We start from the raw sequence: 26,416 nt of genomic DNA, 5'->3' as shown, positions 1-26,416 counted from the left end.
GGTGAGAGGTGAGGGAGCGCACATCACGGGGGGTGACAGGTGAGGGAGCGCACATCACGGGGGGTGACAGGTGAGGGAGCGCACATCACGGGGGGTGACAGGTGAGGGAGCGCACATCACGGGGGGTGACAGGTGAGGGAGCGCACATCACGGGGGGTGACAGGTGAGGGAGCGCACATCACGGGGGGTGACAGGTGAGGGAGCGCACATCACGGGGGGTGACAGGTGAGGGAGCGCACATCACGGGGGGTGACAGGTGAGGGAGTGCACATCACGGGGGGTGACAGGTGAGGGAGCGCACATCACGGGGGGTGACAGGTGAGGGAGCGCACATCACAGGAGGTGACAGGTGAGGGAGCGCACATCACGAGGGGTGACAGGTGAGGGAGCGCACATCACGGGGGGTGACAGGTGGGGGGAGCGGGGAGCATATCACGGGGGTGAGGGGGAGGGGGCGGGCAGCCTATCACGGGGGTGAGAGGTGGGGGTGCGGGCAGCAGATCGGGGAGAGTGGTGGCAGATGGAGGAGGGCGGCGGCGGATCGGGAGGCTTTACGCCGGTTTGATACAGTACATTGGCACTGCGGCAATTTCCGGTTCCCATGCTCCGGTCACATAACAGCATGGGACCGGAGCTTGTCGCCCTGCCATTGCACTGTATACACTCACTGTACTGGCATGCTCAGGACCGACAAGTGAAGGTAAGGGGGGCGGTCACCAGCAACAGGACCACGGTGATTGGAGAGATCGGTCACAAGGCCGGTCTCTCCAATCAGAGCTGCTGGAGCTGGGGGAGGGTGACCCAGCTGAGGTCACCCAGCTCCAACCAATGGCCAGTGCTACAGCTGCACTGACCATGGCTGGATTTCAATGTTACAGCCACTTTCAATGGTTGAAACATTACAGTGGCTGTGATTGGCTGACGAACGCCGCTGAACCAATCACAGCCTCCGTAGGTCCGGGGAGGAGGCACCACCCCTCCTGAGGTCAGGCACAGGTCCCCTCCTTCACGAATCTGCGGTTTATGTGAACCGATCACAGTCACCGGGGCTCCGGTGCCGCGATTTCGCCATGATGGATAGATCCGTCATGGGTCTTTAAGTACCAGGCAACATGACGGATCTTTCCGTCCAAGGTCGTGAAGGGGTTAATTACTATAAATATGTCAAAAGAAGTGTGTAAAAGGAAATGTTACAGCATGTAGTTAGTATTGTTTGAAAAATACCAATAAAAAATTTATTACAAAAAAAGGCCTTGCTCCTGTCACCATCATCATCATTCTACAAGACTTCAGCGTAGGGTCCACGCTTCCAGCTGGAGGATCACAGAACTGTTCCACTGCTCAACTCTGAGCCCACAAATTAGCTTGGAGAATCCAGTTTGGATCATTTCAGTTGTCTGGCTACATATGTTGCTATGCTCATGTGGCGTCCCTGACCCGGTCAGGCGTCACTGAGTACTGCACCCTTGCTGGGACAGTTCTTCCAGGTAATCCTAAGGGTCAGAACGAGGTGTGTAGGCACAGACACATAGCAACCAGTTCTCCCACACCATTAGATGGGACCCTAGGGCAGTCTCCGGAGGGGGCTGGCCTTCAAATCTTATCAAGGGGTGTAGCAGAGGGGCTGGGAGCTAGAGTGCAGAGGTTGTCAGGAAAGGAGGGAGAGAGCCAGTCTGGTGGTGGTAAGCAGTGGTCGCCAGGTAGATACGCGCGCGGCCACTAGTCAGACCCTGCACGAGGTTGTAATGGTTAGCGAGGGAGAACAGTCACCTGGACAGTCAGTATGGAGTTGCCAGTGACTAGGCACATACGGGGTACAGGTCCCTAGAGCAGACTCCCAATTTAATGACCTGCTAAACCTGCCGGTGAGGGGAACTACAGGTACCTCACCAACCACACAGAGTCCGAGCCTCAGCAGCAACGCAGGGACCCATAAGGGGACAGAGCCTGGAGCCATCTCACTTGGTCCACACTGCCGGCAAACGGGCCAAACACAGGGGAGAAAAGGCAGTAGCGACTCCCTGGATAGACCCCCATGGTACTCCACGTCAGGGGGTTATTCGAACACAGAGTGCTAGGAAGGCGAGCTAACAGGTTACCCTCAGACCGGCCCGAAGGAGCCATGGTCCTACCTGGTTCATTACAGCAACGCCCGGGTCAGCTCACCACAACATCTGGAGTGAGTAAAAACCAGTTGAAAGACTTTTTGTACTCAGCCTGTGCTATTCTGAGACCCGCTATCCTGCTCACCCGAGCCCCTGGGCCTCACTCACGGGAGGCTACATCATCTGGCTGCAGACCCCATCAACCTCAGACGCTCGTAAAACCTGCAGCGGCGGTCATCCACATCCCTGACCGCAAGCCGTGAGTGGCATCATGACCTATAAAAAAAACTGACATTACCTGTTTGCCATATTGTACAAGCCCTGTGGCATCCCTGAACAGGATCGGCACCCCTGGGGCATTACATCTTTTTGGCATCACGAACAGGATTATGGACTAGAGCCGTTCAGACGGGTGACAGTATGTCTCGGCGGTCCAATTGAAAAATTTGAACTGCCACCATTTTGCCACCGTTGAAAGCGCGCAATTGAACAGACTGCAGTCCGCGCAGACGAAGTAACCGCCCATAAAGGAGGAGATGGGGGCTGATCTGTCCCCGGACTGCTGGGATGCCCAGCCCTGTGGGAGGAGAAACGAATCTAAGGCCAAAGCCAGAGAAGAAGCTGATGAGCGAGGGAAGGAGCAAGATGGCGTCGACAGGTGATCAGAGAGAGCAGGGCTGGTCAAGGCCCATGACGGCGGAGGAGCTAGAAGCGGAGGTTTAGAGGATTGCTGACCGCATGGAGGAGCAGCGGAAACTGGAAGTAGCCGCCTGGAGAAGCAGAATGCTTGTGGCGATCCGAAATCTGCGGCTGTCCGTGCAGCGGGGCCCGCCTGGAGGTGCCGCCCATGCTCAGCCCAAACCATCACCAGTGACAGAGACCCCGCCACTGGATGTCTCCGGCCCGACTCCGGGTGAGTCTGATGCTGCCCCTTCCTTACCTGGTATGCTGATCCCGTCGGCACTACCATCGGAAGCCGGTGCGACGCCCACGCCGTCCCGACCTGAAGTGGTCGCAGCACCCTCTCCGCTGGAGAGGGGTCCAGGTGCCATGTCCTCTGCTCACCTGGCTGCTAAAGGCCCGGTCTTCGAGCTGCCGCTTACCAGACCTGAAACGGTCGCACCACCCTCTCCGCTGGAGAGGGACCCTGAAGTTCTGCCACCGTCTTGCCCGGCTGCCAAAGGCTCGACCCCAGAGCTGCCAAGTACCTGACTGGAAGAGGTCGCAGTGCCCTCTGTAAGAAAGGGAGACCATGATAAAGCCAAGGCCGCGCTGCTGTCCCCCCGCCGACCGGAAGAGGTCACAGCACCCTCCGCCAGTGACGGAGAACAGGTCCTGCAGCCAGTGGCAACCGCCACCCCATCACCTACCCAACTTAACCAGGTCACAGTCAACTCAAGCAGGGAGGAAGAGATGCAGAGCGCGCCACTCACCTGGTGGTCCGCTGATGACCAGGTGATGTCGCTGCAGAAGGAGGCCCACCCCAGGGCCATCTCAACATTGTAAGCCCAAACAGAGCGACGACGGGTGAGAGCCAGTCACCCATGCCCCCTTGTGGAGCCCATCTCTGGGAGTGAGCAGTTGGAGGCCTGGGACCTGCAAGAAAAGCAGTCCCTGCGGCGGGCCGGATCCCGGACTCTAGGTCCCCTCCATCTGGGAGTAGTGGAGGAGTTCAATTGCCGTAAGGGGTGGGGTTTCATTGTGGAAGTAGGGGTAAAAGAGGGGATTTTTGTGTCCCGGCGGGACGTTCAATCCCACTTGCAGTTAGGTCACCCTGGCAGTGACCTGTACATGGGGGACGTGGTGGAGTTTACGCGGCATATGGGGGAGAGAGGCTGGTTCGCTTTGGATGTGGTGCCATGTCCAAGGGGGACCTCAGTGAGCTCCACCCCCACCGCTTCCACCAAGTCCCCATTGTCACCACAGGCAGGGGACGCTCATGACACGACCTCCAAGGGTCAGTGCACGGAAGTATCAAGCACTAACCTTGGAAGGCGGAAGTCAATTTAAATTGTTTAGAATATAGAAAAAGTATAGTTTAAAATGTTTATAGAAAAGTTAAAGTAATGTTTAAGTAAAATGTGCCTGCAAGGAGTTTTGCGTGAACTCTTCAAATATTCTTAGCACCAGGTTATGTGCACTTTACATGTTCCATAGGCTATGAACTAGCTATAGCCACAAACTCTCGAAGTGTACATAGATACCCCAGTGGTACCAACCCCAGAGTGTGCGTGTTGATGGGGCATGGCTCTGCACCACCAAGGGGGCAGGCCTGTTTATGGGGCCTGCTCTCCAGCACAAAGAGACGAAGCAGGTAGGCCTGTTTATGGGGCCTACCCTACGCCACCAGGACAAGTAGAACTGTCGCCGGAATGGTTTACGGCAGAGCAGACCGAGACCAGGTCACCAAAAGGTTTGGTGATCACTCCGTATTCGGGTCTTGGGTTAAAGACTCGTGGGTGGTGGTGGTATGGTACCTGGCATGTTTATATGTAAATATCTCTCCTGTGTGGGAAAACTTGTGTTTTGTTTCTTATCTTTGCAGCCCGAGGACGTGCTGTCGATAACTAAGGGGGAATGTGGCGCCCCTGACCCGGTCAGGCGTCACTGAGTACTGCACCCATGCTGGGACAGTACTTCCAGGTAATCCTAAGGGCCAGAACGAGGTGTGTACGCACAGACACATAGTAACCAGTTCTCCCACACCATTAGATGGGACCCTTGGGCAGTCTCCGGAGGGGGCTGGCCTTCAAATCTTATCAAGGGGTGTAGCGGAGGGGCTGGGAGCTAGAGTGCAGAGGTTGTCAGGAAAGGAGAGAGAGAGCCAGTCTGGTGGTGGTAAGCGGCGGTCGCCAGGTAGATACGCGCGCAGCCACTAGTCATACCCCGCACGAGGTAGTAACGGTTAGCGAGGGAGAACGGTCACCTGGTCAGCCAGTACGGAGTTGCCGGTGACTAGGCACGTACGGGGTACAGGTCCCAAGAGCAGACTCGAGTTTAACGACCTGATAAACCTGCCGGTGAGGGGAACTACAGGTACCTCACGAACCACACAGAGTCCGAGCCTCAGCAGCAACGCAGGGACACTTAAGGGGACAGAGCCTGGAGCCATCTCACTTGGTCCACACTGCCGGCAAACGGGCCAAAAACAGGGGAGAAAAGGCAGTAGCGACTCCCTGGATAGACCCCCATGGTACTCCACGTCAGGGGGTTATTCGAACACAGAGTGCTAGGAAGGTGAGCTAACAGGTTACCCTCAGACTGGCCCGAAGGAGTCCTGGTCCTACCTGGTTCATCACAGCAACGCCCGGGTCAGCTCACCACGACATCTGGAGTGAGTAAAAACCAGTTGAAAGACTTTTTGGACTCAGCTTGTGTTATTCCGAGACCCGCTATCCTGCTCACTCGAGCCCCTGGGGCCTGCCTCACTCACGGGAGGCTACATCATCTGGCTTCAGACCCCATCAGCCCCAGACGCTCGTAAAACCTGCAGCGGTGGTCAACCACATCCCTGACCGCAAGCAGTGAGTGGCATCACGACCTATAAAAAATAAACTGACATTACCTGTTTGCCATATTGTACAAGCCCTGTGGCGTCCCTGAACAGGATTGGCACCCCTGGGGCGTCACACTCACGCAGCTGCCTAAGCTGGCCTTCATCTCCTTTCAGTGGATGCCCACCAAAAGCAGGTTGTTGCTGGTTGGAATAGTTGTTTTTGGAAGCCACCAAATCATGAGAACTCTATTCCCTGATGAGCCAGCCAAAGGGTGAGAGTCTGTGGCTTGTACTATCATGTGTTCTTGCTGGGAATGTCTCGGGTGTGTCACGGGTGACAGACAGTGATATGGTTTCTCACCATAGAAGGTCACAGCATTTGGCTGCGCAAAATACTTCCTGACTTTCTATTGTTCCTGCTGTCAGTATTCATTGTAATAGGTAGCTTTCCTGCTGGAGGTTCATCTCTCCCCTTTTGGATCCAGCGGAGCCCTCTTTCCACCCATCAGCATTCTCTTGTTGTTTAAATACTCCCATCTTCTTTGGACTGGTGCTGATATTATTCAGTATATTCTAGCTCTGGTTGCAAGCAGGTAGCTTCCTCTCATCTGTAGTATCATTGCTGAACTACTGCCTGTGTCATCTGTGGATAAGTAGTTCATGCTTTTGTTCCCCCCGTGTCCCCTTGTGTTTTTCTTTAGCGTTTACTGGAGCTGATGAAGAGCTCATCCCACCCGTTCCCTATTTGTCATCCAGCACTAGGAATACCAATGGTCAGGTATCTGGATTGGCGCATAAGTTTGAAACATATCTAGGGTGGTGAGGGACCCCAGGGACCAGAGTTTGGTTTGGTCAGGGGTCCGACTCCTCATCACCATCTTCCCTAGACTCAGGGGTCCTCTTCCCTTTCACCGCTCGCTTGGTACTTCCCCATACCTAACGTGACAGGAAATGTATGATATGTTTTTGCCTGTTGGTAACGCCATAAAGTCTTACCAAAGTGGGGGATTCCGTGGGGTTCCCTCACCCTGTGTTGTCTGAGTAGTGTTTTGCCTACGAGGAAGGAGTGCAGATGCTCAGTGGGAAGAGCCCAGGTCCCTGCGGTCTTTCTGAAGACAATGAGGGCAGCAGGTGAGATTACCCACTGACCCTCGTGTCTCCATAGTTATTACTATGCCGATCTTCTTCATTCAGCAGCAGTTTTTTTTTTTAACAATTTATCTACATAAAATGCTGTCTGTCTTCTGCAAGTTTATGGGGATTTTCATTCTTGTGTCTCCTAGATGATGATATGGAGTTTCTCCGGCAGCTTTTTCAGTTTGAAGACCATGAAGTGAGGATGATATATGAGTATTTCCAGGATGATCTGATGTACATTGTACCAAACCTGAGCCCTCAATCACTTCTCACTAAGCTGAAGTCCCAAAATATGCCTAATGTTGAGGTGAGAGAAGAATGGCCGGTGCTGTATACAAGTGCTCGCTGTGTTATAGGAGGAATTTAGTCCATGTCTCCATCCTGCTGTCTCTAAGAAAATTGAGTTTTAGCGATTCAGGAAGGAATTTCATCTGACTGTTCTATATATTTATCTTTCTCTGGACCAACACGTTATAGAGAAGCCCGACATGGAATAACTGTGTTAACCCTTCACTATTATGTTTCCTTATGTTTGATCTTTCTTGTGTCCTAGAAATACAAGGCTCTAGAAAATGACAGAAAAAGCTTGGCCCGGACTTTACTACAGGATATTTATTATGGAGGAAGAGACGCGGTGATTAGATTGTGGGTCAGTCTCTTTAAGTTACGCAAAAGTCATGATTCCTCCGGCTTGAACGCTGTACTGGATGATCTACATCACAGAGGTAACATTGTGTATGATATATGTGTCGCGGGCGGGAAGGAGGGTGTCAGCACACTACGCTCACCCCTCTGCTCGGGTCCGGCGGCTGCTGCTCAGTGGTGGCTCGAGCGGTGGGCCGGAGTGAAAGGGGATTTGGGTGTTGGGATATTGTCCGTGACGCCACCCACGGTTGTGGTGATTTCACCACCGCTGCTCTATATGGGGATCCCGGGAGTGATGGTGGGGGGAGCAGCTAGTTGTTGTGTTGCCCCTCCGTGGGTAGGGGTTGGTGATCCCGGGGTACGGTGATGGGATGGGAGATGCAGGGCCTGGTGGGCGCAGGGACGCGGGGGCAGCGCTGTGCCTTGCGGCACTGTGGTACTCACTCAGCCTGAGACGTTGACACAGTTTTACGGTAAACCACACGGCTGGATAGACGGTTCCCCCGGACGGCTGCACTTGCTCTCCCAATAGGTGACGGTGATGTCCCTTTTCCTTGCACCTTTGTTTCTGTGTTGGTAGCGATGGGTTCCCACCGGTAACCCGCTCCCCGGCTTCAAGCTGGACCGGAGGAGCTCTACTCTTTGCCCGCAGGCGCTGGCCCTGAGAAACTGGTGCCCTGGCGGTGGCGGTGTTTCTACTATAATGGTTGGGCTGTTGCCTTCAATCGGGACTTGGTTGTTGGGGGATCTACGTCCCCTTCACTGACTGATTTGGCAAATGATGGCGACTCCTAGCCTTGCCGGGGTCCGAGAGGCCCCTGCCCTGGTGCTGACTGTCCTTTGGTACGCTGCTCCAGACCGCCGGGTCACCACCCGTCCGCGGTCCTTCCAGGAACTTCCAAACGGTCACCCCTCCAGACAGTCCCCGCCGTTGCTGACCTTGCTGACCCTGTCCTGCACTCAGCTGGACTCACTTCAGGCTTTCTTACTGTCACCGTTCTTACTTTCCTCCTTTACCACTTTACTTCCTTCACTTCACCACTTTCACTTCCTTAGCTCATCTTAGCTGTTTACTCCTTTACTTCCCTAACTGTTCTGCTGGTTTTTCCCGCCTCCAGAGCTGTGAACTCCTCGGTGGGCGGAGCCAACCGCCTGGCCCACCCCCTGGTGTGAACATCAGCCTCTGGAGGACGGCAACAAGGATTTTGTGTAGCTTTGATGTGCCTAACTGGGGTGTAGGGTGTGTTGGTGCAATGACCTGTGACCCCTGGCTTGCCCAGGGCGTCACATATGTCAGCCATTTTTTCTATAACTTATATATGTATGCATCTGATTTGAAAAAAAAATAAAAATTGTCATGACGTATCTATAGGGATAAGCGGGTCTCCAATGACAAACTTTCCCTTACCACTATACTTAAAATAACGACACAGACAACGACTTTATTGCCGAATGGCCACAGCTTTATTAAACAATATATATGTACCAAACTCATGGCTCAACATGCCACCCCATTAACAACTGAACCTGTACATATATACATATTCTCCACAAAAATGACACCTGATAGGTCCATCCGAGAGGGCAACCATCATTCCTATCCCCCGGCCGTAACCTCCAACCGGCCCAGGGGACCACCTCGGCCGTGACCAACCGACCCGAGGTGTGGGGTAATTAACGTTCCATCGTTAATTACCCCTCCCCAGAACCTGCAGGACCTCTGCCCACAAGTTCCCATCCCATCGAAGCCACTCCCCCTGAGTGGCTTCATACCAACCAACCTATGGTCGGTACACCAAACCTCTCTGAACGGACCTATCACCCCGCCACAGAACGGCCAAGTGACCCCTTTCTTGGCCCGGGCCCTCCACACCCCCAATGCTTGTTCCAATCCATCCCTCAAACCTAACATCCACAAATCCAAACCTATATCCGTGAGATGGACCCCATCTCGCCTCAAATACTGCTCGGTGGACTCCTCCAACTCCCTATGACGAACCACCAAACCTCCATTCCGCGCTACGAACCTGCCAATCGCTCGATTCAATTTTACCCAGGCCCTGTTGATCCGATCCACCGACCTCGCAAAACGCCACTGCGTCCGGGCTATGATATCGGACCACACAATCACGATGCCAGGGAACGCCCTCCACAAATGAAGCAAGTCCAACTTAATATCCCTTTTTAATTCTCTCGCCGCCCTCACTCCAAGGTCATTACCCCCCACATGCAGAATCAGAACATCAGGTTCCCGGTCCATACGACTATAATACGCCACTTCAGGGCGAACTCTACCCCAAGTCATGCCCCGGATTCCGAGCCATTTCACACGGGCTTACGACATCGCCACTCCGAGCTGTCGACCGTCCCGACGAACATCCGCCCGCAAAGCTCCCCAAAACACAAAGGAGTGCCCGAGAATCCACACGAGGCATGGACCTACAAAATATAAAGACCATGAATACAACAACACTTGCACAAGAAAAACTGCCCACCAAACACTAACTCAATCAATTAACCCTGTCACCAACCATCACCTAACCAGGTGTGGCCTAATATACAAACGAAACCTGGAAGATTCCCATCTCCCAATCCACCGGATCCAATCCTCACCAATCCTCACCAAGCCCCCACCTAGCCGCTTCGGTCGCTGCTCCAATCCTAAAGGAGTGGGACCCGTAATCCCTTGGTTCCTCCCCCGCCCGTACTAAAGCCAACTTCAGCACTGCGATAAACTGGAATCGCGATAAAGCGGATCCGTCCACATGCTTAAGGAAAACAACGGGGTAGCCACCCCGCACCTTCAAAAACTCCGTCACCTGAACCACTGGGCATAGGTGATGCCCTGGCAATTCAAACAATACCACCAGACGTCCGCGACCTATTTGATCCGTCTTTGAAAAACGCAGCCGGCACTCAACTCTAACCCTCCCAAGCATAACATCCTCCAACAACAGTCCGCCTACTGCATGCCTGGCCGGGCAAACCAATTCTCCGATGCAAAAAGCCCCAAAGAATGCCAATACAAAGGCAACCGTAAACAAGGCTCGTTCATAAGCGGAAGAGCATATATCCCCCAAACACCCCACCAAACGAACCAACAAAGGCAACGCAATTGGCCGTCTCCTGTCTCGCGACCGCGCCCCCTTCCGAAAGCCCTTCATCACCTGCCGCACCAGAAAATCCAAAATTGCAGTTTAAACAAGAAGGCCAACGCCGCCAACTTGTAACCTATCACCGAAACAGACCGACCTGCTGAAAAATCCCTGCTAATCAATGCAAAACCCCCAGCACTCGGCCTGAATAACCATGCTCCATAAAATCCACTTCCTCCAATTCCTGCCACACAGCCTGGTATCGGCACCAAGTAGCCTCAGCCACCAATCTCCTGATTCCCTCAAATGCTACACCGACGCCAGATCCCACAGCCATTCTGGGCATAGTTCTCCATCCTTGTCCGCTCCTGGCACCAGATTCCTGAACCTGCGGAACTGAAACCGAGACAGTGCATCAGCCACCTCATTCTGCACCCCAGGCACATGCCGCGCCACCACACAAATGTTTAGCTCTAAGCAACGCAACACCAAATGTCTCAAATACCCCACAACCGGGGGCGATTTTGCCGACAAGGAATTGATTGAATGCACCACCGCCATGTTATCACAATGCATGCACAGCTTCTTGCCTGCAAATTCGGGTTCCCACAACTCCACTGCCACTATGATGGGAAAAAAAGTTCCAGCAGCGCCAAATTCTTTACCAACCTCATTTCCACCCAATGCCGTGGCCATTTGCCCACACACCAGTGCGTCTGAAAGATTGCCTCAAAACCTGAGGCCCCTGCCGCGTCCGTAAACAATTCCAGCTGGCTATTTGACAAAACCTTGCTCATCCATAACGTCCGTCCATTGTAACGGTCGAGAAACGCATCCCACACCAGCAAATCTCCTTTCATCAACTTTGTCACTCTGACAAAATGATTCGGAGCTGTCACCCCCACCGTCGCGCTCGCCAATCGCCTATTAAATATTCGCCCCATCGGCATAATGCGACAGGCGAAATTCAATTTTCCGAGCACTGACTGCAAATCCCGCAACCGCACCTTCTTAGCCCGGTACAACAACTGCACTGCCGCCTTCAAATCCCGCAGCTTGCCCTCTGGCAATCGGCATTCCATAGCCACTGTATCAATTTCAATGCCCAGGAAACACAGAGATGTCACCGGCCCTTCCGTTTTTTCCTGAGCCAGCGGAATACCCAGGCTTCCCGCTATCCGCTCTAACGTAAATAACAACAAGGAACAAACCGAGGAGCCCGCCGGGCCAACGCAAAAGAAATCATCCAAATAGTGTATCACTGAGTGAACACCCGCCACATCTCTGACTACCCATTCCACAAAAGAACTAAACGCTTCAAAATAAGCGCACGAAATGGAACAACCCATGGGCAGGCACCGATCCACATAGTATTCCCCATCCCACATGCACCCTAGGAGATGAAGACTCCCTGGGTGCACAGGAAGTAAACGAAAAGCTGCTTCCACGTCCGCCTTCGCCATCAGGACCCCTTGCCCAACTACCCGCACTAACTCTAATGCCTTGTCAAACGATACATAACAGACCGCTGACAACTCAGGTGAGATCCCATCATTTACTGACAACCCTGCCGGATAAGACAAATGATGATTGGGCCGAAATTTATTTGGCTCCTTCTTGGGTACCACCCCCAGTGGCGAAATCCTTAAGTTGGAGAACGGCGGGTCCTTAAACGGGCCGGCCATCCTCCCCAACTCTACCTCCTTTTGCAGCTTTTCCCTCACCACCCCTGGATGTTCTTTTGCGGACCTCAAGTTACCAGGGCGAAACACCGGCGCTTCAGATTCAAACGGAATCCGAAAAACCCTCAGTAAAACCTTTCGCCAACAGCTCCGCCGCCCGAACATCCGGATATCTATTTAAATAGGGAAGCATCACCTCTACCCTCACTTGCATCCTCCCTTTACCAGACAACTCTCCTGCCTTTCCTTTCCCTTTTTTGAAACACCTGGCGAAAGAGTGGGAACCTCCACAACCGGAACACTCGTGTTTAAACCGACACGACGCCCCAAACTTACATTGCCCTTCATTAAATTGCCAACAGGCACCTTTTCTCTGGCCAGTCGGGGATCCGCCACTCGCACCCGGGCTCCCGGCAACCCCACGAAAGGGCTGAGCCGGAGCCGTCATTAATTGCATCCACAAGGAAATATCCTTGTGGTCCCACCGGATGCCAGGCCGCAGAGCCTTCCATTGCCGGAACTGCTCGTCATATCTCAGTCACCCTAAACCACCGTACACTCTGTACGCCTCCCCTATGGAATCCATGTAACCGAAAAGGGCGGAGCAATGCTCCGGCTCCTTTTCCCCAATCACACTGGCCGCAAATGCCTGTAGCCAGTTAGTAAAAGTTCTTGGTATCAACCTATACCGCCTCTTCTCCTCATCTTCCTTTTCCTTCTTGGAGTCACTTGGCTTCACTTTGTCCAATTTAAACTTTTCCAAGGGGAGCAGGGAAAAAATTTCCACATACTCCCCTTTCCATATCTTTTCCCTCACTTCCTTTTTCAAATGTACCCCTAACGGACTTTCAAAACACACATAAACTTCACTCCGTGCCCTATCGTCCAACGACACAACCTCGTCCTCTTTTTCCTTCTCTTTTTCCACGTCCTTATTCGCCTCCGCCCAAGGCGCTACGCCGTCCGCCTGTCCCACCACAACCGCCGACACAGCTCCCTGTACTTCCATCTCGCGCGCCGGCACCACCGGCGGAACACCAACCAGGGGGCCCACCCAAGCCCCCGCCGGAGACCCAGGCCCGCTCCGACCTACTTTCTCAGCCGACAACCCCTGCAACACCCCTAAAAATTGACCCCAAAATTCCTTAAATTATTGAACTTTATTTCTCAAAACCATTATCAGCTGCCCTACTGGTATACTAATTAAACCACCATACCTGTCAACAAGGCATCCACAGATTCACCATTTCAGGTATTTAATTATTTTGCTGATTTTGAATATTGTTGCTCACATTTTTATTTAATCTGACTTTTAATTTATCTGACCTTTTTGCACATACTGTGTATATATACAGATCATCATATTTTGGTTAAAGTCACTAGGAGCCTCTTGATTCACTTTTATAAGCTTCTCCAACTACATGCCCATGTGGGTAGCGCAGTGGTCTTTGTTATTTATTCTTTAGTTTGTATCTAGAGGGTGTTTTGCACGCAACCCTCCTTTGACCTACTGCAGCTCCACATAATTCCCTTATTTAGTGCCTGAGCGCTGCCGTTTTTAATATACATCTTTTAAAAAATACTTTAAACCATTAAAGATGGGCAGTGAGCCCCATAGGGGCGAACAGGCCCCATGACGATCGGGAGGGTTAGGGTAGGAAAGAGTTAAGTGTTAGTTCAGAGGTGTACGTGGGGGTTACTTGATTGGTGGGGTTGTCGGAAAAGGGATTGGGTGAGGGATATGTTATGGGAGGGGTGTTGTGCTGGGTATAAAGGGGTCAGTGCAGAGGTCACTGCCCCTTTTGTCCTACAGACAGCGTGTCCTCCTGTGCTGCTGCATCCCTGACCGGTTATGGCTGAGCTAGCTGCGCTGTTAGATCTTGTGTGGGGGGCCTCTGAGGCCATCGGAGTGGACGCGCTGCGGGAGCAGCTGGAGGCAGTCTGTGGGGCTGGAGCAGTTATGGCTCCTGCTCCTACGCCCGTACCTGTGACGCGCGCTCGGCGGGCGCGACCACCGGAACGCTACTCCCCCGGCGTGGGGACAACGAGATCTAGGAGCCCCCTCGGGGACCCTCCGGGGCAGCGGAGCCCTCCTTACCCACCTTCGGGAGCGTCTCCGGCCGCCGGGAGGAATCCTCGTGCCCTGTGCGGATATATAACTAAGTCACACTGGACAATTATTAAACATAAAAAGGCTCATTGTCAGCTTACCCATCCGAAAAGTACCCTACTGTATAGTTAAGGTGCCCACCACTGAAGAAAGACCCTCCAACGTGCGTTTCGTGTGGGTATGTTGCTTTTTCAGGGAAGATTTACTTCTCTCATCCTGTGTAGGACCTTAAATCAGCGGTCACATGACCGCATTGGTCAAAGATTGCAGGACCTGCCAGAACCGTTCAGCCAATTGTGGCCGTGTATTGGCACATGCGCATCGCACAGCCGCCGCCCCATACACAGCCCCCGGCCATCAAGTAAGTCATCCAACCCCCACGGGTAACCATAGGAACGCAGACGCTCAGCGTGCTCCATAGAGATGCCGAGGGAAACACACCAGGAGGGGGCCTGGTGGGATACAGGCGCACAGCGGATCATAAAGGCTGAGCATGAAATATATTAACCCCTTGCAGCATTGCTCCAATAGATAAAGCATAAATCAAAAGAGTATACATGATTTTAAAGTGACAGTACAAAAAATGTTAATATCATTAATAAGTTATCAAAAAGAGATAATAGAGTATCCATAGGCTGTAGCAAGAGGTCATACAATGTCCATATAAGGAATTTTGAATGGTGTCTTGTAATAATGATTCAGGCAAATTCCCCAACACAGATGTCATTCAAGATCTACTGCGGGTCATAGAGGATAACTGCTTATAACATAAGGATACAATTAATAGTGTAAACAAAAAATTAAATACACAATATTACACAGCAAATGGAAAAGAAGATTAAAAAAGTTTAAAAAAATCTGTGTTATAAAACACATTCATAAGGTATCATAATACAGGATTTTATCGTACTTGAGGACTTCAAAGAAATGGGCAAAACTTAGTTCGCTGAAGTCCTCAAGTACAAAATAATCCTCTATTATGCTACCATATGAATGTATTTTATAACACAGATTTTTTTAAACTTTTTTTAATATTCTTACAGACCACAACACCAACCAATTAGCCTCTGGGGCAAAATACACTTTACAGGCTCCTATGGCCTTATTGAATTTTCATGCACCGTCTCACTGGCACTGGCTTTTCTTAAGTCTTTGGGCACATATACTATGCACTTAAAGACTGGACGGGTTCTTTTACCTTCAAGGCCATCAGACCATTTGTTGGGTCTTTTACATTCATTTATTTTCCTTACCAAAGGCTCCACCTCTTGAATTACACGCTCCTCAGGTTCAGCCCCAACCTCAGAACCTTTGGGTTTCTCTTTGCCTTTGATCTTGGGTTTCTTAGGCTATGTGCACACAGTGTGTTTTTGAGCATTTTTCGGGTGCGTTTTTGGTCTCAAAACTGCATGACTTTGCTTCCCCAGCAAAGTCTGAGTTTTCATTTTTGCTCTCCGCACACAACTATTTTTTTAAGCTGCGTTTTTTAGCTTAAAAAAAATGGACATGTCAATTCTTTCCTGCGTTTTTCTGCGTTTTTCCCCCATGCAATGCATTGGAAAAACGCAGCAAAACGCAGAGATCAAAAACGCAGCCAAAAGCGCACCAAAACGCGATAAAAACGCATGCGTTTTTTGCCGCGTTTTTTTGCTGCGGGTGCGTTTTTGTGCGTTTTTAGCGGCCAAAAACGCACAAAAACGGAGTGTCATAAAAACGCAGCGTGTGCACATAGCCTTACTCTTCATAGCTGAGTCAATCTTTGTCTTTTATCTTGACATACCCACTGGGTCAGTCAAGCTTTCAGCTCCTGATGAAACCTCTGGTCCAGACCTCATCTCCTCAGAGGTTCTTTCCACTTCAACTGCATCAGCTGTCCACTGCATTACCTTCAACTTTCTCTTGGGACTCTGCAGTGTCACCTTCAACTTTCTCTTCTTTTCCTGTCAGGATGTCACATCCTTCAGCACGGTACTCTGTTCCTTTTAGAGCTTTGGCGCTGTATTCACTGTTAACCACACCAGCACTGGATGGTTCACCGGTCTGCTCACCAAGTACATGGCTGGAACCCCCTACACCCTCCGAGTGTGGGTAGAGGCCCACATGACTTTGGGCAGGGGGGGAGGTGACCAGGGCGGAGGGGGTGGTGTTATAGGGACCATTAGAGTATATAAGGTTTAGCTGGGGGGGGATCTTTTGGCCCGCGGTTTTGTAAGCCGTGCACCGGGGTGGGCTGTTTAGGATACAGCGAAGTCATGAACAGGAAATAAACGGCCCCAAAACAGATTAACTAACAAAAGTGCTTTACTACAATTTGGATATGAACACAATCAAACAGGGGAAGACACTCAGGAAAAATTCACAAACACTCAGTGAATAAACTGAGACCCTCGTGCTATACAGCGTGGCGCCTTTTAACATGAGTCAACTACAATATATACACTATATGTTACCTACAGGCATGATCGGATATTTCAACCACCAACTACCTATTAATACCCTTAAACATGAAACAAAAAAAATGGATGGGTGTGAAATACAAGCCGCCCGCAGTATAGCACAACAGTTTACAAACTTAAAATAAATTTACTCTAACCCCAAATTGACTATTCCCCTGCCCCAATATAAATATAGTGCCCTTTAATGAAGGATCCGTCCCAAGGTTCAATAACCAAACAAATGATCACTGGTTATTAATTAACCCATAAATGACAATCCAAATGGACACGTCTTTTTTTGAAAAATTGTATACAAATCTTTATTAACAAAATTAATATTTTTATGAGGGCACACAATATAGATAGACAGTGTTATTTAAAAACATGTGCAAATCACCATATTAAAAACCAACAGGGCAGTGTGGTCAGTCAATAATATCATTCACATGAAACGTAATGCAGCGGTCATGATTATACATCACAGGCTCAATTATCTCTAGAGGGATAGTAATCATCAAATTACAATTGTATAGCAGCTTGAAGTAGTGTTACCCATATCAAAACTTCAATCCACAAAACATAAGTATCACATCTACACTAGTCCTGACAACCAGCAAAGTAGTGCAATTTATTGGCAATACATATAAAGGTGGTCAATATTTAGCCTCCTTGTTATAAATAATGTAGACAAATTTATCAGCCAAAATTGCAGACATAATTGCGGGTAGTCATGAATCAAACATGATTACATCCAAAAGAGCACATCCCTACAGCCAGCAAGGGTACAGCTGATTGATATACATAGATATAAGTAAATAATACAGCCAAATACATGAATCCATATATGCAGTCAAGGCTGTAACAAATTATTAGCAGACAGTCAAGTATGCACAATTATATGTCAGGATTATAGATAGCATCATGTATCATAGAGTTTAGCATAGGCATTGAGCCAGAAAATGATATAGGCACAGACCCAGAGTTAGAAAGAAATTAAGGTGTTTGTCTGATGATACAGACCCGCTGTAGCCATGGTATCGATCCCGACCACACTGCCCTGCACCTCGACGCGTTTCGCAAGAAAGCTTCGTCCAGGAGGTGCAGAGGCAGTGGGGAAGGCACTTTTTAAGGACACCAGAATGTAACGCACCTGTGTGCATCGGCGCACGCCATCCGGCCAAACCACCATCACCGCGGCTCCCGGCGTCCCGGAAACCAAACCGCGCATGCGCGCGCGGAATGGATCCGATAGGACGCCAGGAGTCACGGGGAGGGGAGGAGAGACCCGAACAGCGCGCGCACCACAGTGCTGCTGGTGCGGCCATATCATGTGAGGGCAACATAAGGGATATATCGGATCCATTCCGCGCGCGCATGCGCGGTTTGGTTTCCGGGACGCCGGGAGCCGCGGTGATGGTGGTTTGGCCGGATGGCGTGCGCCGATGCACACAGGTGCGTTACATTCTGGTGTCCTTAAAAAGTGCCTTCCCCACTGCCTCTGCACCTCCTGGACGAAGCTTTCTTGCGAAACGCGTCGAGGTGCAGGGCAGTGTGGTCGGGATCGATACCATGGCTACAGCGGGTCTGTATCATCAGACAAACACCTTAATTTCTTTCTAACTCTGGGTCTGTGCCTATATCATTTTCTGGCTCAATGCCTATGCTAAACTCTATGATACATGATGCTATCTATAATCCTGACATATAATTGTGCATACTTGACTGTCTGCTAATAATTTGTTACAGCCTTGACTGCATATATGGATTCATGTATTTGGCTGTATTATTTACTTATATCTATGTATATCAATCAGCTGTACCCTTGCTGGCTGTAGGGATGTGCTCTTTTGGATGTAATCATGTTTGATTCATGACTACCCGCAATTATGTCTGCAATTTTGGCTGATAAATTTGTCTACATTATTTATAACAAGGAGGCTAAATATTGACCACCTTTATATGTATTGCCAATAAATTGCACTACTTTGCTGGTTGTCAGGACTAGTGTAGATGTGATACTTATGTTTTGTGGATTGAAGTTCCTATTGTACTGGATAACACCACTTCAAGCTGCTATACAATTGTAATTTGATGATTACTATCCCTCTAGAGATAATTGAGCCTGTGATGTATAATCATGACCGCTGCATTACGTTTCATGTGAATGATATTATTGACTGACCACACTGCCCTGTTGGTTTTTAATATGGTGATTTGCACATGTTTTTAAATAACACTGTCTATCTATATTGTGTGCCCTCATAAAAATATTAATTTTGTTAATAAAGATTTGTATACAATTTTTCAAAAAAAGACGTGTCCATTTGGATTGTCATTTATGGGTTAATTAATAACCAGTGATCATTTGTAGGCTTCAATGTAAATTTTGGGATCATGGTTTAGAGATATTGAAATTCATGATATTATGGATCTTATTCAATTAATGGTGGTTTTTTTCAATAACCAAACAACTTACTATATACAATGACTGCTTAGCAAAGAGCATAAAAACCTAAATAAAAAAAACAGATACTGTATATTGTTCAATACAAGTTCCCTCCTGAATGAGCTCAATTATGGCCTAAAGTCTGTGATAGGTCTTAGCAACATCCAGGTATGAGGTCATTGTGGTCCACAGAGAAGCCTCAATGGCAAAGAATTAGATGTTGTAGTTGTAGAAACAATGGTCCCAAACGGTGATTGTGCAGTAAGTGTGGCCTGAAGGGCTTACAATGCCTACCTAAACTAACTACAGGCCCTGCCTCAGTCTCAAATATTCTGGCGCCAAACTGATGTGAGGTGCGTGCACGGTTACCCACTGCGATGGCGCAGTGTGCCTTACTTATCTTACCGACCCGGATCTGCTCTGGACAGTCAGTATGTCTGAAGTACACAGTCAGATGAGAGGCCTCTCCATACAGTCACGGTCTGCTCCACTCTGTCACAGCTGTGATCAAGATGATAGATTTCTACTCGCAAATATTATCTCTTCCCTCTTCTGCACGTCCTTTGTCTCTGTATTCACTGCCAACTGCCAACCGCTTCCAAGATGGCTGCTGCTCTACTTCCTGTGATGTACATTTTTTATCAGCTTGTAGCTCCGCCCCCATCTGAGCTTCCTTTTGCAGTCTTTCATCTGTGCTGAGAAACCGCGGCCTCTTTTGGTTGAATAATGACATTTTTGTATCTAATAAAAGTATTATCACATCATTACTGACAGCTGCAGGTGGTAAAGTTACATGCAATAATTACTGTTCACATTTATGCAACACAAATATATACATCTAAACCATGCTTGTGAGGTGATACAGGGGCTTGCCATGCACATCTTTAACCGGGTACATATTTCTGGCCATGAACAATGGGAGCTGTTTCACCATCTCACAGTTTCCCCTGGGGATTGTCACGTCATCACTCTCCTTTTCTGGCCAGCTATGGAGTTACCTGTATCGTCTGATGGAGGCCTCATGGAGCAGCTGCGGGCGGAAGCACCAGGCGCCACCCTCCTAGGTGGTTGGAGGAACAATTATGGGCCATACTGAGCGGCGGTGCTGTGGCGTTCGCCTCCATTCCAGCCAGGCCACAGGTGCGGCCTCCTCATGGATCCAGACCGTGGGATCGAGCGTCACCTGATGCGACGGGGACAGCCTCTCCAACAGCATGGGAACGTCCACAACCCAGGTCCCGGCCTCCGGAGCGTCTCTCTACTGGATCGCCGGGATCCTCCGCAGCGCAGGAGCGGCCTGCTTGCAGGCCCCGGCTGGATCCAGGGCTGTCTAATGATATACTGGCAGGGCCTTTGCGGCGGCATGGAAGCCCCTCATGGGACCTTCCGGTGGTGGGGGAGCAGTCTGGCCGTGGGAGCTGCCGCCACCCCGGGAGGACTTCACGAGCGTGGCAGAGGTCAGCAGCAGGTAGGACTCAGCCTGCAAGGAGGGGGGGGGGACCTAGTGCTACTTCACGTCTGTTGGATCCATGATCGGCGGCAGGCCGTGCTGGCTGCACCTGTTGGGCTGTCTGGCTTACCCACATCAGAGGTGCCTCAAGGGCGGAAGTCTTCCAGGACAGAGGACAGCAGAACGGTGTCGGCTGGCCCCGGTTCTTATCAGCAGCCTGGCGGTCTGGTACCAGGATCAGCGGTGTGGGCTTCGCCTGGATGGGGTCCGGGACTGGCCAATCCGAGGCTACCATCGCCAAACGAGGGAGGAGAGGATGGATGGCTGGAGGGCATCGTACCAACTGCAGATCCTACGGGGCGGCGTGATTCCGGATTTTCGGCTGGCGGGATCACAGCTCCTGCGCAGCCCGGTGAGTATGGATCTATGTTTTGTTCATCTCCCTTGATTACTGGTGTTCAGGATCGTTTGTCGGGTCCGGCGGTGTCTGAGGTTGGGGGTAGTTCGATGTCGGTTGGACGGCGGATGCGTCAGGTTCAGGTGGGGCTGTGGATTGTTGTCTGAATTTAGGCAGTTGCTGGCCCATCTGGAGGGTGGTAGGGCGATGGGTAGTTATGTACCGCCCCAGCGTCAGCAGCCAAGACTGCTCGGCTCCGGATCCACAGTGGCTCAAGGGGGCTCCAGACCTGGGAGGGGTCATGCGGCCACTCGAAATAAAAGGGGGTATTTACAGGGGGTTTTGTGTTTAGAGTTCGTGACGCCACCCATGGTGTGTGGTAAGGTGGAGTACCACCGCTGCTGTTGGGAGCGCCCAGTGGAAATGAGATGGCAGCTAGGTGTTTAACCCCTCCGTGGGTAGGGGAATGCCCCGGGGCTCGGTGATGGCAATAGGGGATGATATTGGGGAGGAAAGGGTCACTGCGTACTCACTCAGTCCAATAACGCTGACACCGACAACTTGTAAACCGAAATTCTGAGCACCGCTGCAGCAAGGAGGAAGCACGCCTGGATCCCGTGCCCATTGGTGTTGCTTGTTAGCCTGTGACCTTTCCCTTGGCACCTTCTCTACTGGTTGACCCCTGTAGTATAGAACTAGTCGGGTCCCACTCACCCGTATCCCTAACGGAATGAGCTTGCTCTCAGGGTTCACACTTGGGATTTTCTAGACTATGTATTGGGAAAGTCCTATCCCCCTCGTTGCGCTAGTACCCCGATTTTTGAGCGGGTGGAGGATGATTCTTGAAGACTTCGCCCTCGACGGGTGACTTACCAGGACGCTTGAAGCTACTTCCTGGCCTAGGGTCCACATACCCCGTCATGCCCTTGCCCCTGCCCGGAGATGGCTCAAGGCTGCCGGCTGCCCTCCTCGGTAGTTCCGTGCCCCTTGACACGATCCCCTGCGACTGTGGTTTCAGCTCCTACCAGGCCCAGACCAACATCTGCCACCTAGTGTTAACAAGGAGCCCAGCTCCTAACCTCCTCTGACTGACTTGTGACCTCTCCTCACAAGAGTCAGCACACAACTCCCTTGCGACCTCTCCTCACGAGACTCACCACTCAACTGACTGCTCCTAACACTCCTGACCTTCCCTAACCAACCCCCCAATTGGGCGGCCCTATTCCCTTCAGGCTACCCATTGGTGTGTCTGGTAGGTGTGGTGCAGAGTGTGTCTAGGATTTTGATTAGCTTGTTCTTTGCAACACCAAAATCCAGGGACCCGTAACCAAGGAGGATGTGGACATCATGCAGAAGAGCAGATTGCACAATATCCTGTGACGACCTGATAGGACAGGACGTCACAGTTGTGTGTCTGCATGGTTGGGTACGGGGGCCTCAGGTGCTGGGGTAGCGGCGGTGGGCCCGTTGGGTGTCAGCAGGGTGGTGGAGCCTGTTTCAGTTTCGTTTCAGACTCAGAAGGACAGGATTCATTTGGATGATAAGGTGCGGGGAGAGGTGTACGTGTGCTTTGAGGGGCCGCTGGGGTCGCATTTGAAGAAAGAGGTCAGAGAGAAAATTCAGAGGGACGAATATGTCGAAATATTTTCCCTGTTGCCTTTGGAAAAATTTAATTTGGGCAAGCCTAAAAAGGAGGAGAATAAAAAGGAGGATGAGGAAAAGCGGCGGTGGTGGCTGATCCCGCAGACTTTCACAGATTGGTTGCAAGCTTTTGCAATTTTGGTGAGTGTGATAGGGGAAAAGGCAACGAAAAATTGTTCGCACCTTTTCTGCTATATGGCATTGATCGGGGAGGCTTACAGGGTCTATAGGGGACAAGCATGGCTGAGATTCGACGAGCAGTTCAGTCAGCTAAAAGCTTTTTGTCCATCTGTGGATTATCTTAAGCCTGCTTTACACCTTACAATTAGGTGTGCGATCTCGTATGCGATGTGACACGCCCAGGTCGCATATGTGATTGAATGAGATTGCACGTAGGTCGTTCATTTGCTGTCACACGTACGTTAGTAGTCTATGTTAAATTGATCAATTTTATGTGCGATCCTTTAGATCATGTGTTCTGTGACGTATGCATTGGGCACCTTTTTTTTTTTTTATTTATTTATTGACTTGCCAAGCGTGTGTAATGTGTAGGGATGCGTTTTTACTATATCATCTGCCATTCAGCTCTGCTACATGGCCGCTGACAGCCGACACAGACAGCCATGTAGCAGAGCTGAATGGCAGATGACAGCAGACACAGACAGAGCCGCACTGTCAGAATGAACTCGGGTGAACCTCACCCGACTTCATTGTCATGCCGCGGCTCTGTCTGCGTCGCGCCCTGATTAGCAGTCACCTGTGAAGGACTCACCGGTGACCGCTAAACCCTGAGTGACTGAAGTGAGAAGCCCTCTCCCATATACTCACCGATCCCCGATCCCCGGCGCTGCACGGCAATCACACTGCTCTGGCGGCTTTTACTGTTTTGAAAAAGCCGGCCGCCCATTAAACAATCTCGTATTCCCTGCTTTCCCCGCCCACCGGTGCCTATGATTGGTTACAGTGAGACACGCCCCCACGCTGAGTGACAGGTGTCACACTGCACAGAATCACAGCAGCCGGTGGGCGTGTCTATACTGTGCAGTGAAATAAATAATTAAAAAAAACGGCGTGCGGTCCCCCCCAATTTTAATACCAGCCAGATAAAGCCATACGGCTGAAGGCTGGTATTCTCAGGATGGGGAGCTCCACATTATGGGGAGCCCCCCAGCCTAACAATATCAGCCAACAGCCGCCCAGAATTGCCGCATTCATTAGATGTGACAGTTCTGGGACTGTACCCGGCTCTTCCCGATTTGCCCTGGTGCGTTGGCAAATCGGGGTAATAAGGAGTTATTGGCAGCCCATAGCTGCCAATAAGTCCTAGATTAATCATGTCAGGCGTCTATGAGACACCCTCCATGATTAATCTGTAAATTACAGTAAATAAACACACCCGAAAAATCCTTTATTATAAATAAAAAACACAAACATATACCCTGGTTAACCACTTTAATCAGCCCCAAAAAGCCCTCCATGTCCGGCGTACTCCAGGATGGTCCAGCGTCGCATCCAGCGCTGCTGCATGGAGGTGACCGGAGCTGCAGCACACACCGCCGCTCCGGTCACCTCCACACAGCAACTGAAGACAGCCGCGCGATCAGCTGAGCTGTCACTGAGGTTACCCGCTGTCACTGGATCCAGCGGTGGATGCAGCGGTGGCCGTGGGTAACCTCAGTGACAGCTCAGCTGATCGCGCTACTCACCGCCGCTCCTCTCACCTCCACGCAGCAACTGACGTGAGTAGCGCGATCAGCTGAGCTGTCACTGAGGTTACCCGCGGCCACCGCTGCATCCACCGCTGGATCCAGTGACAGCGGGTAACCTCAGTGACAGCTCAGCTGATCGCGCGGCTGTCTTCAGTTGCTGTGTGGAGGTGACCGGAGCGGCGGTGTGTGCTGCAGCTCCGGTCACCTCCATGCAGCAGCGCTGGATGCGACGCTGGACCATCCTGGAGTACGCCGGACATGGAGGGCTTTTTGGGGCTGATTAAAGTGGTGAACCAGGGTATATGTTTGTGTTTTTTATTTATAATAAAGGATTTTTTCGGGTGTGTGTGTTTTATTTACTGTAATTTACAGATTAATCATGGAAGGAATCTCGGGGAGACGCCTGGCATGATTAATCTAGGACTTATTGGCAGCTATGGGCTGCCAATAACTCCTTATTACCCCGATTTGCCAACGCACCAGGGCAAATCGGGAAGAGCCGGGTACAGTCCCAGAACTGTCGCATATAATGTATGCGGCAATTCTGGGCGGCTGTTGGCTGATATTGTTAGGCTGGGGGGCTCCCCATAAAGTGTAGCTCCCCATCCTGAGAATACCAGCCTTCAGCCGTATGGCTTTATCTGGCTGGTTTTAAAATTGGGGGACCGCACGCCATTTTTTTTAATTATTTAATTATTTATTTCACTGCACAGTATAGACACGCCCACCGGCTGCTGTGATTGGGTGCAGTGTGACACCTGTCACTCAGTGTGGGGGCGTGTCTCACTGCAACCAATCATAGGCGCCGGTGGGCGGGGAAAGCAGGGAATACGATATTGTTTAATAGGCGGCCGGCTTTTTCAAAACAGTAAAAGCCGCCGGAGCAGTGTGAATGCCGTGCAGAGCCGGGCCGGGGATCGGTGAGTATGAGAGAGGGGGTAAGAGGGATAGACTGACAAGGACAGAGAGAGAGGGACAGAGATAGTGACCGACTGACAGAGATTAGTGAATGACAGACATTGTGAGGCGCTTCAGAACGCAGCTTTTCAGCTGCGCTGTGAAGCGGACCTTTTTTAAGCTGCGGTGCAGAGCGCACACCTGCGCACATAGCCTCAGACACCAAAATCGTATGAGGGATGTCACACGTTTCAATTGACTAGGTTCATACAACATAATGTCCAATGTATGAGGAATAAACGACGTGTATGCGATCACCGTATTTTCGTTCAATCTTGATTGCACGTAGGTGTCACACGCAAATACGTCACGAATGATGCAGGATGTGCGTCACTTACAACTTGACCCCAACGACGGATTGTTAGATATATTGAAGCGTGTAAAGCAGGCATTACATTCATCTTCTGTTTAGGGCAAGTATTTGCAAATGATATATCTGTTGTGTTTTTTCACATTTTATGTATTGTGTTTTTATAATGGAGGGATCTCTGAAAGACCATGTTTGTATTCTTCGCCTCCTGAAGAACCATTGTTTATGGGGAAACGCGTTGAGGCAAAATCACCAGGCTTACCATCTATATACTATGGTGTATACAACATATTGAGGAATAGTATATCGTTGCCAACAGCATTTTCATCTATCTACGGAAGTGGAATGGTTCTGTGTGTAGTTCGATCTTTGAGATGTTTTTGTTTCGGTTGGCATTTTCATTTGCGTTTTTTGGTGCCCTTGGGATGGGGGAGCTGGTTACGGTCAGTCGACATGGGGGCGTTCAGGCATGGGATGTGGTTATATTTGACATAGGGGTGGAGTTTTGGATTAGGAGGTCACAGACGGATCAGGTCGGCAAGGGTAGGCATTTGGTGCTTGGGGTCGTTCTGAGTTCGGAGATGTGTTCGATGGGGTGCTCACAGGAGTTTTTGGAGCAGGGGCCTTGGGCGGATGGGCCATTGCTTTGCCATAATGATAGTTCCTTTTTATCCAACTATCAGTTCAGGATGATTTTTCAGAGGTGTGTAGTGGCCATTGGTCTAGATCCCGGTTGTTATGCACCGCATCCTTTCAGGACTGGAGCGGCTACTGAGGCGGCTGTGTGTGGTTTGAGTCCTG

General features: G+C 50.7%; 1 protein-coding gene across 2 annotated transcripts in view; it reads left to right on the top strand.

Moving 5' to 3' along the window:
- Positions 1–26,416, top strand: part of LOC142257999 (NACHT, LRR and PYD domains-containing protein 12-like) — a 429,738-nt gene that overhangs the window by 107,396 nt on the left and 295,926 nt on the right. For both annotated transcript variants that reach the window (XM_075330377.1, XM_075330378.1), the window contains exons 3-4: positions 6,885–7,045; positions 7,292–7,463. In XM_075330377.1, the coding sequence (XP_075186492.1) occupies positions 6,885–7,045; positions 7,292–7,463 (333 nt within the window). The remainder of the gene's footprint in view (positions 1–6,884; positions 7,046–7,291; positions 7,464–26,416) is intronic.

The sequence above is a fragment of the Anomaloglossus baeobatrachus genome, chromosome 12 (genome assembly GCF_048569485.1).
Source record: "Anomaloglossus baeobatrachus isolate aAnoBae1 chromosome 12, aAnoBae1.hap1, whole genome shotgun sequence".
Classification (NCBI taxonomy): domain Eukaryota; kingdom Metazoa; phylum Chordata; class Amphibia; order Anura; family Aromobatidae; genus Anomaloglossus; species Anomaloglossus baeobatrachus.
This window is presented reverse-complemented; position numbering and strand designations above follow the sequence as displayed.